The sequence below is a fragment of the Hemitrygon akajei genome, unplaced genomic scaffold (assembly GCF_048418815.1).
Source record: "Hemitrygon akajei unplaced genomic scaffold, sHemAka1.3 Scf000132, whole genome shotgun sequence".
NCBI lineage: Eukaryota > Metazoa > Chordata > Chondrichthyes > Myliobatiformes > Dasyatidae > Hemitrygon > Hemitrygon akajei.
In genome coordinates, this window is record NW_027332018.1 from 175,978 (window position 1) to 187,331 (window position 11,354).

Here is an 11,354-nt window from a genome sequence, read left to right on the forward strand (position 1 = left end):
TATTGTGATCTTATGGTCGTATGGTATCTCCACAGCTGCGCAAGAACGGGAGTCGAAAGAGAAGATCGGAAATAGACCGTCCCGTCTGATCTGCCTACTCTGCCTCGTTACGTCCGCCCTCATCGTGACAGTGGCCGGTCTCTCAATCCATGGTCAGTGGAACGTTCTCTGGATGGAGTCAGAACGTAAATACAGAGAGTGGAATATATTGAGATTGTAAAACACAACAGTAAAACCAACACCCGCTTTACCATAACACAGATGGAAGAAGGCAGCATACATGAGGTTTAGGAAGCAAGGATTAGATGGGAGTATTGAGGGACATAGGGTAGCAAGAAAAGAGATGAAGAAGGGGCTGTGGAGAGAAAGAATGAAGCAAGAGATGGCCTTGGTGAGTAGGGTAAAGGAAAATCCAAAGACATTCTTCAATTATGTGAAGAAGAAAAGGATGGCAGGAGTGAAAGTAGGACTGATTAGAGATAATGGTGGGAAGATGTGCCTGGCGACTGTGGAAGTTAGCGAGGTCCTAAATGAGTACTTCTCTTCGGAATTCACCAATGACAGGGAACTTGATGACGGTGAGGACAATATGAGAGAATTTAATGTTCTGGAGCATGTTGATATTAGGTGAGAGGAGCTGTTGCAGTTGTTAAATACATAAGGGCGGATAAGTCACTGGGGCCTGACGGAATATACCCCAGGCTGCTTCACGAGGAGAGAGAAGAAATTGCTGAGCCTCCGGCTAGGATCGTTATGTCCTCGTTGTCCACGGGAATAGTACGGAAGGATTGGAGGGAGGCGAATGTTTCCCCTTGTTCAAGAAGGTTAGAGGGATAGACCGGGTAATTACAGACCAGTGAGGCTTACGTCTGTTTTGGGAAAGCTGTTGGAAAATATTCTTCGAGATAGAATCTATGGGCATTTAAAGAATCATGGTCTGAACAGGGACAGTCAGCATGACATTCTGAAGGGCAGATCGTGTCTATCAGGCCTGATAGAATTCGTTGAGGAGGTGACCAGGGATATAGATGAGGGTCGTCCAGTGGATGTGATATACATGGAATTTAGTCCGGCATTTGACAAGGTTCCACGTGGTAGAGCTTATGTAGAAAGTCAGAAGGCATGGGGTCCAGGGAAGCTTGACCAGCTGGATTCAGAATCGGCTTGCCTGGAGAAAGCAGGTTGTCGTGGCGGAGGGAGTACATTCGGATTGGAGGGCCGTGACTAGTGCTGTTCCACAAGGATTGGTTCTAGTACCTCTAATTTTCGTGATTTTATTAACGACATCGATGTGGGTTTAGAAGGGTGGCTTGGCAAGTTTGGAAACGACACAACGGGTGGTGGTGTTATGGATAGTGTAGAGGATTGTCGAAGATTGCAGAGAGACATTGATAGGATGCAGAAGTGGGCTGAGGATTAGCAGATGGAGTTCAACCCGGAGAAATGTGAGGTGCAACACTCTGGAAGGACAAACTCCGAGGCAGAGTACAAAGTAAATGGCAGGACACTTGTTAGTGTGGTGGAGCAGAGGGATCAGCGGGTACGTCCATAGATCTCTGAAAGACACCTCATAGGTAGATAGGGTAGTTAAGAACGCTTATGGTTGTTAGCTTTCATAAGTCGAGGGATAGAGTTTAAGAGACGCGATGTAATGATGCAGCTCTATAAAACCCTGGTTAGGCCACACTTGGAGTACTGGTGTCCAGTTCTGGTCCCCTCACTATAGGAAGGATGTGGAAGCACTGGAAAGGGTACAAAGGGGATTTACCAGGATGCTGCCTGGTTGAGAGAGTATGCATTATGATCAGAGATTAAGGGAGATAGGGTTTTACCCTTTGGAGAGAAGGAGGATGAGAGTAGGTATGATAGAGGTATGCAAGATATGAAGAGGAATAGCTAAATTGGACAGCCAGCGCCTCTTCCCCAGGGCACCACTGATCAATACAAGAGGACATGGCTTTAATGTAAGGGGTGGGATGTTCAAGGGGGATATTATAGGAAGATTTTTACTCAGAGAGTGGTTGGCGCGTGGAATGCACTTCCTGAGTCAGTGGTGGAGGCAGATACACTAGTGAAATTTAAGAGACTACTAGACAGGTGTATGGAGGAGTTTGAAGTGGTGGTTTATATGGGAGGCAGCGTTTAAGGGGTCGGCACAACATTGTGAGACGAAGGGCCAGAACTGTGCTGTACTATTCTATGTTCCATAACACGGACACACCACAAACCGTGATAAAACAAGGTCATTACAGTAACACAATCAAGCCTCATGCTGACACAGACACGCCATTCACCATCACATCAACAATGCTGTTACCGTAGCACGGTCACGACCTTCAACAATACGCAAATGCACTCCTGACCGCGACACTGACACACCATCGCCGTGATACACACGTGTCTGTAACATCGACAGGCTCCTGACCGTGTTACTGATAAACTGCTCAAGCGACACCGACACACACCTCACAGTGACATCGACACACTCATCACCGTGACACTGAGGTACCGTACACCGTGACACCTTCCCGCTCCTCAACGTGACCCGCTCTTGACCGCATCGTGACCAAGACTCACACGTCACTGTAACACCCCTTACCGCGACAGTATCACTCCTCAACATAACACCGATGTACCGCTCGCTGAGGCAATTACCCTCACCTCACCCTGACACCGGTAAACCTCTTAACAGATACCGACACATAAATTCAGAATGACACAATGACATCGACATCGAACTCTCCGTTACACCGACACACACCTCAGCGTGTCACTCTCACACACACCGTGACATGTCTCTCACCGTGGCACAGACATAACATTCTCTTTGCGACCAGCACACCCCACGCCAGAATACCGTGACACGTCATTGTGACCCGGTACACCTTCCGCCGGGGCACAGAAACTCCTATCACAGTGACACCGACACGTTCCTCACAGCAACTCGGACATGCCCCGCACGATACTGAGGCAGACACCCATAGTACCAACAAAACCTACACTGGAACATTGATTTCCCCCCCAAGGTGGCGCCGACGCCTCTCACTTTGCCCAAAGGATATGCTTCACTGTGACACCCTTCACCGTGACACCAACACAACACTCTCTGTGAACGGTTCGGTAGCGTGATGCTGACTCATGTAAAGGCTAAACATCCTTCACCATCTCTCGCAGTGTCACAGATCCGTCACAAGTTCACTGAGATGGAAACGAAGTACAGATCTGACAACGAAACCAAGGCTCAAATCTGTGAATTGTTAACCAGCAGAAGAGGTGAGGCATCATCTCCCTCTTTCACCCGCTCCTCCTCACTGGGCAGGCATGAAGCGTCACTCTGTGCTTGATATCGGGAGTGTGTGAAGAGATGGTATGGAGGCTGATTCACTCTGTGTTTGACCCGGTGTTTGTGTGATGGGGCTGCATGGAGGAAGTTTCTCTCTGTCTCTGAATCCAGGAGTGTGTGATGGGACGGTGTGGAGGGAGCTTCAGTCTGTGTCTGACCCCGGGAGTGTGTCATGGGACGTAGGTAGAGAGGTTCACACTGTGTTGAACTCGTGAATGTGTGATGGGACCGTGTGGAGGCAGCTTCCCTCTGTGTCTGACATTTTGTTCTGTGGTGTGTGGAGAAACTGTAGAGCGAGAATCACTCTTCCTCTGAGTGAACGGGAGAGTTTAAAAAGCGAGCAGATTGAGAGGGGGGATGTCATTTCTTCGGCAGTTTGGACGGGGCACGACTACGCAAGCGCGTGAAAGTTGGCCTCTGAAGTAGCGAGAGGATTGAAAAAACGAACAGATTAACGGAGCGGGCACCGGAGTAGTGGGAGACAGTGTAGGAAGGGTTTGGCTCGAGCGGCTTCGGCGAGCAGAGACTGAGGACGAGCTTGCTCCCAATGAGGTAAGGCTTGGTAAGCTACTTTAATTAATCTAATTCGCTTGGAAATAGGTAATGGAGGCAGCAGTTAGGGCAGTCGAGCGCTCCGTTTGAAGGACGTGGGAAGTCAGGGCGAGCCAAATTGTCCCTGATGACTACACCTGTAAAAGGTGCATCCGGCTGCAGCTCCTGACAAACCGAGTTAGGGAACTGGAGCTGGGGCTAGATGAACTTCGGATCATTCGTGAAGCAGGAACAGAAGTAGACACGAGTTTCTGGGAGATAGTCACCCCTAAGAGTCAGGAGACAGGTTGCTGGGCGACCGCAGAACATCCCTGTGGCTGTTTACATCAACAATAATTACACCGTTTAGGAGACAACCTACCAGGGACAAGTTGCATTGGTCACGTCTCTGGAACGAGACAAGGCCCTGAGCTCAGAAAGGAAGGAGGGAAAAGAGGAGAGCAGTAGTGATAGGGGATTCAATAGTTAGGGGGCAGATAAGTGTTTCTGTTGAAGAGATTGAGAATCTCGGGTGGTCTGTTGCCTCCCTGGTGCCAGGAACCGTGATGTCTCGGAACGAGTTCTCAGCATTTTCCAGAGGGAGGGTGAGCACTCAGATGCCGTGGACCATGTAAGGATCAATGACGTGGATGGGAAGAAGGAGGAGGTTCTGCACAGAGAGTTGAGGGAGCTTGGGCAAAATTGAACGACGGGACTCCAAGGTTTCAATGTCAGGATTGCTACCAGTGCCACGTGCCAGTGAGGCTGGATACAGGTGATAATTCAGCTAAATACGTGGCTAAGGAGTTGGTGCAGGAGGGAGGGCTTCATGTTTCTGGACAATTGGGTCTTGTTGCAGGGAAGGTGGGACCTGTTGCGATGGGACGGGTTGCACCTGAAATGGAGGGGACTAACATCCTTGCGGGAAGGTTTGCTAGTGCTGCTCCGGGAGGTTTAAACTAGATTTGCAGGGGGAGCAGAACCAGAGTGTTAGAGCAGATAGTGAGGTGGAGAAGTATAAAAGTCATGCGAGAACTGCAAGTATAATGCATGGAGCAAAGCCAGATCTAACATATAAAGAGGCTTAGCGGAAAGAGAAACAGAATAAAGAGTATACATGTAGTAAGGTAGAAGGATAAAATACGTGTTCTTCAATGCAAGAAGCGACAGGAACAAAGGTGATGAACTGAGAGCTTGGATACGTACATGGAATTACGATGTAGTGGCGATTACAGAGATGGCTAGCACCAGGGCAGGATTGGATTCCCAATATTCCTGGATTTCAGTGGTTTAAAAGGGATCGAGAGGAAGAAAGGGGGAGAAGGGGTGGCGTTACTGGTCTGGAATAACACTACGGCTACAGAAAGGGTGGTTAATGCAGCAGAATCCTCCTTTGAGTCAGTGTGCGTAGATGTCAGGAGCAGGAAGGGAGCAGTTACTCTACTGGGGGTATTCTATCGACTTCTTGTAGCAGCAGAGACATCGAGGAACAGACTGGGTGGCATATTTTGAAAAGGTGCAAAAATAACAGGGTTCTTGTCATGGATAACTTTAACTTCCCTAATATTGATTGGCACCTGATTATCTCCAATTGTTTAGATGGGGCAGAGTTTGTTAAGCGTGTCCAGGACGGATTCCTGTCACAGTATGTTGATAAGCCTACTAGGGGGAGTTCCATATTGGATCTAGTCTTAGGATTTAAAGCTTGAACTTGCGGGTGGGGATTGGGACGACGTATTTGCAGGGAAATGTACTATGGATGTGTGTTTGGTGTTTAGGGATCTCTTGCAGGATGTTAGGGATAAATTTGTCCCGGTGAAGAAGATAAAGAATGGTAGGGTGAAGTGATAAGTGAGGTGGAAAATCTAGTCAGGTGGAAGAGGGCAGCATACATGGGGTTTAGGATGCAAGGATCAGATGGATCTATTGAGGAATATAGGGTAGCAAGAAATTAGCTTAAGAAGGGGCTGAGGAGAGCAAGAAGGGGGCATGAGAAGGCTTTGGCGAGTAGGGTAAGGGAAACCCCAAGGCATTCGTCAATTATGTGAAGAACAAAAGGCTGACAGGTGTGAAGGTAGGAGCGAATAGAGATAAAGGTGGGAAGTTGTGCCTGTTGGTTGTGGAAGCGAGCAAGGTCCGCACTGAATACTTCTCTTCGATATTCACGAATGAGACGGAACCTGATGACAGTGAGGACAATATGACCGAGGTTGAAGCTCAGGAGCATTGCTGATATTAAGGGAGAGGGGGTGCTGGAATTGTTGAAGAACAATAGGACGGATAAGTCCCAGAGGCCTGACAGAATAGTCCCCAGGCTGCTCCACGAGGCAAGGGAAGAGATTGCTGAGACTGGCTCGGATCGTTCTGTACACGTTGTCCACTGGAATGGCACCGGTGGATTGGAGGGAGGCGAATGCTACCCCCTTGTTCAAAAAAGGTAGTAGGTATTGTCGAGGTAATTATAGGCCTTACGCCAGCGGTGGGAAAGATGTTGGAAAAGATTCTTAGAGATAGCATCTACAGGCATTTGGAGAATCATAGTCTGATCAGGGACAGTCAGCATGGCTTTGGGAAGGGCAGATCGTGTCCAGGAAACCTGTAAGTTCTTTGAGGAGGTGACCAGGCATATAGATGAGGGTAGTGCAGGCGATGTGATCTATATGGATTTCAGTAAGGCATTTAATAAGTTTCCACACGATAGACTTATTCAGGAAGTCAGAAGTCATGTGATCCCAGGAGGTTTGGCTTGCCTGCAGAAAGCTGTGCGCCGTGACGGAGGGAGTATTTTCCGATTGGAAGTTGTGACTAGTGTTGTTCCAAGAGAATCGGTTCTCGGACCCCTACTGTTCGTGATTTTTAATAACGACCTGGATGTGGGGGTAGAAGGGTGGGTTGGCAAGTTTGCAGACGACACAATGGCTGATGGTGTTGTGGATAGTGTAGAGGATTGTAGAAGATTGCAGAGAGACATTGATAGGAAGTAGTAATGTGCAGATGGTGTTCAATCCGTAGAAGTGTGAGGTGGTACACTTTGGAAGGACAAACACCATGGCAGAGTACAACGTAAATGGCAGGATACTTGGTAGTGTGGAGGAACAGAGAGATCTGGATTTACATGTCCACATATCCCTGAAAGTTGTCTCACAGGTTGATAAAGTATTTAAGAATGCTTATGGGATGTTGGCTTTCATAATTCAAGGGGTAGTGTTTATAGAGTCGCGAGGGAATGATGCAACTCTATAAAACCCTGGTTAGGCCACACTTGGAGTACTGTATCCAGTCTGGTTGCCTCACTATAGGAAGGATGTGGAAGCATTGGAAAGGCTACAGAGGAGATTTACCAGGATGCTGCCTGGTTTAGAGAGCATGCATTATGAACAGAGATAACGGCAGCTAGGGCTTTACTGTTTGCAGAAAGAAGGAGGATGAGAGGAGACATGATAGAGGGATACAAGATATTAAGAGGAATAGACAGAGTGGCCAGACAGCACCTCTTCCCCAGGGCATCACTGCTGAATACAAGAGGACATGGCTTTAAGGTAAGGGGAGGGATGTTCAAGGGGGTATTAGAGGAAGGTTTTTTACTTAGAGAGTGGTTGGTGCGTGGAATTCACTGCCTAAGTCAGTGGTGGATGCAGATACACTGGTGAAATTTAAGAAACTGCCAGGCAGGTATATGGAGGAATTTAAGTTGGGGGATATATGGGAGGCAGGGTTTAAGAGTCGGTACAACATGGTGGGCCGAAGGGCCTGTTCTGTGCTGTACTAATCTATGTTCTATATCTGTGTCTATTTGACGTGTGTGATGAGGTATTTTCCTCCGGGAGTGTGTGATGGATGGTGTGGAGGGATATTCACTGCGCCTGATCCTGTTAATGTGCGATGGGACGATGCTGGGGGCGGGGAAATTCTCTTTGTGCCTGACCTCAGGTGAACGTGATGGTGTGAAATTCACTCTCTGCGTCCCCCGGGTGTGTGTGATGGAAAATTGTACAGGGAGATTCACTCTGTGTCTCACTGATCCTTGTTCCTGATTTCCAGAGCAAAACTGTTCCGAGAATTGGGTCACAAATAAAGACCGGTGTTATTACGTTTCCACGTTTGTAACATCTTTCTACAAAGCGATTCAAGATTGTTCAAACCGAGATTCAAGGCTGCTCGAAATCAATTCAAAGGATGAAGCGGTATGTGTCACAGCAAGAGAAGATTCCACAGAAACACAGGAATCATCACACACCCCCTGGATCAGACACAGAGTGAACTTCCCTCCACAGCGTCCCATCACACACTCCCGCGGTCAGACGCAGAGTGAATCTCCCTCCGCACCGTTCCATCACACACTCCCGGGGTCAAACACAGAGTGAAACTCCCTCCGCACCGACCCATCAGATACACCCGGGGTCAGACTCAGAGTGAATCTCCCTCTACACCGTCCCATCACACACTCCCGGGGTCAGACACAGAGTGAAACTCCCTCCGCACCGACCCATCAGATACTCCCGGGGTCAGACTCAGAGTGAATCTCCCTCTACACCGTCCCATCACACACTCCCGGTGTCAGGGACAGAGTGAATCTCCCTCCACACCGTCCCATCACACACTCCCGGTGTCAGGGACAGAGAGAGTCTCCTTCCACACTGTCCCATCACACACTGCCGGGGTCAGACACAGAGTGAATCTACCTCCACAGTGTTCCATCACACACTCCCGGGGTCAGGCACAAAGTGTATCTCCCTCCACACCGTCCCATCACACACTCCCGGGGTCAGGCACAGAGTGAAGCTCCCTCCACACCGTCCCATCACACACTCCCGGTGTCAGGGACAGAGAGAATCTCCTTTCACACTGTCCCATCACACACTGCCGGGGTCAGACACAGAGTGAATCTACCTCCACAGTGTTCCATCACACACTCCTGGGGTCTGACACACACTGAAACTACCTACACAAGAGTCCTGGAAGAGATTCCTGTTGTAATCAACTGAGAGAAGCTCGGTATCATAGTTTTCGATTCTTGGCATTAATACAGTAAATTTAAATTTCCCAGAACTTTGTATCCCGCAACCTTGTGGACCAAACCCGTATATACTGGATTGGAAAATGCGAAAACGGGTGAGATTTGGACTGATCTGTCGGGTGAGAGTTGGGTATTGTGATAGTCCTGACGGGAGAAAATAGAATTCGTTTACAGTCTGAAGTAGTTTTGATGAAAAAGTGAGGGGTATTGGGATTTGTTTGTATGTGTGTAGGGTGTAGTATTTTGGGGCCGCACATGTCTGCCGGGAAAGTACAGGGCAGTGGGAATATTTCGGAAAATGGCAGGGGGCAGTAGGGAGAAAACAGTACACAGGGATTACTTTGGTACTGACGCATGTCGGTCAGGAGAGCGCGGTGCAGTGAGATCATTTTGGAGATAGTCGCCGGGCTGTGAGGCGAGGAAGCAGCAGCTGGATTAGTTCAGTGAATGACTTAGATCTCAGGGGCGAGAGTAGGACAACTGCATTAGTTTGGAGAACTGTACAGGGCGATGGGCACACAGTGAGTTAAAGTGATTAGTTCGGAGCTAGTCGCCAGGCTGTGAGGAGAGGGAGGAACAGTGTGATTAGTTTGCTGAATGACATAGATCTGAGGGAAAAGAGCTGGGCAGCGGGATTAGACGGTGGGACAGCGGGTTTCGTTCGGGAACTGAAACAGATCAGAGGCGAGAGGGTGGTCCTGTTCGACTCGTATGGGGACTGACAGAGGAATCTGGTGAGGAAGCGGTTCGGTGGGATTAGTTTCGGGTCACAGGATTGCGGGGGTGACATTGGGAACGTGGTGTCTGCCTGGGTACTGACACAGGGCCGTGGGGGGGGGGGGGGAGAGTGGTTGAATGGGATGAGTTTGGGGACTCACGCAGGCAGTTAGGAGAGATCGAATTCATGGGATTAGCTTGGGGACGGACTTCACTCGGGTCATCTACTGAAGCTGTTTTGTCTCTGTTGAAATTGTTTAACCCTCCTGGATAGGAATGTGGACTGGAGTTTCCTGTACAAGGAGTCCTCTGGAACGCCCGTCTGCAGTCAGTGCCGAAGGAGTAACCCTTGTGATGGTGATCGGCTTTTCATCTGCGAGAAGTCGGCACCTTTGTTCCCGGATGTTCCTGAAAAGATCCAGGGTCTCTGTCAACAGCCAGTGGAGTGGACGTGAATCTAGTGACAACCCCCATTTTCTCCTCCTTCTCTCCCCTTCACTCTCACTCCTAAATCCTGTCAAGTTCCATCCCCACACTCTCTGCCCCTCCCTCCTACTCCATCTCATCCTCTTGTCGCAACCATATTCTCCCCACTGGACACGGACAAATCCCTCTCGCCATCTATCCCCTTCTTTCTCGCCATTTCCCCCGTCACGCTCTTCCCCGCTCCCTCTACATTTCGCTCTACCCCCTCTCCTCCCCTTATTTCCTCGAACTTTCTCCGCCCGCACTTTCTCTGCTCCCTCTGCCCACCTTTCACCTCTCTCCCCTTCCCTCCCCCAGGCACTCTGTACCTCCCCTTCCCGTTCTATCTAAACCATCCGTCTCCCTGATCTTTCCCTCTCTTTCTGCTTTCCATCCACTCTCACCTCAATCCTGTGCCGTCTGGTTCTCGATAACCAAACCCAGGGTCACAGTCTGTGCGCATTCCCTCTGTCTCTGACCTTCTCAGGTTTATGTAACTCTGTAAATTTACAACTGCGCTCCATGGAATGGAGTCCCAATCTTCCCTCCCTCTCTCCATAACTCAGTCCTCCGAGTTCTGGCAGTATCCCTGTAGAACTCCCTGTACAATATATCCAGTTCACTGACATTTTGTCCTAAATCAGGGCGGCCTGACCGACGTCTTGTCCCACGGCAACGTGACCTCCCGACTCCTGTATTCGGTGCCCTGATTGCTGAAGACCAGCGCGCCAAGTGTCCTGTCCACCCTATCGGATGTTTTCCACAGGAATCTCTATCTGAGTTATTATCTGAAACTTATAAGGCCTGAAATTAGATCTTTTGAAGAATCAGTACGGTGCAAAGATGTACAATTAAAGTAAATCACAAATATTAATAAACACCGCAGAAATGTCGTGTTAGTGTTGCTGCATTGAAAGATGTGATGGGGCAGGGGAAGAAGCTGTTCCTGAATCGCTGTGTGTGAGTGTTCTGTCTCCCAGAGCTGTCAAATACTCCTCCTATAATACGACGTCCAATCCCGTTATCATTCCTGTGAACCCTCTCCATTGTCTCACATCCCCTGTGAGATAAGCGATCGTGACCTGCTCAGCAAACTCCAAAGTGACCTCACCAGTGACGTATTGATCCTGAGAATAACGTCCTTGCGTTTACGTCCCAGTCCTCTCGAAATGAATGCTGTCATCGCATTTGCCTTCCTCACCGCCGGCTCAAGCTGCAGGTTAAACTTCTGGGAAAGCTGCACGAAGTCTCCCAAATCCCTCTGCACCGCAGATTGTTTTT

The 11,354-nt window shown here is 49.1% G+C and overlaps 1 protein-coding gene across 4 annotated transcripts in view; it reads left to right on the forward strand.

The window, feature by feature from the left end:
• Positions 1 to 10,918, forward strand: part of LOC140723744 (killer cell lectin-like receptor subfamily B member 1B allele C) — a 53,408-nt gene extending 42,490 nt beyond the window's left edge. For all 4 annotated transcript variants that reach the window (XM_073038290.1, XM_073038291.1, XM_073038292.1 and 1 more), the window contains 5 exons: positions 36 to 152; positions 3,175 to 3,273; positions 7,916 to 8,058; positions 8,922 to 8,986; positions 9,883 to 10,918. In XM_073038290.1, coding sequence (XP_072894391.1) covers positions 36 to 152; positions 3,175 to 3,273; positions 7,916 to 8,058; positions 8,922 to 8,986; positions 9,883 to 10,063 — 605 coding nt within the window. In that variant the 3' untranslated portion in view covers positions 10,064 to 10,918. The remainder of the gene's footprint in view (positions 1 to 35; positions 153 to 3,174; positions 3,274 to 7,915; positions 8,059 to 8,921; positions 8,987 to 9,882) is intronic.
• The last annotated feature ends 436 nt before the right edge of the window (positions 10,919 to 11,354 follow it).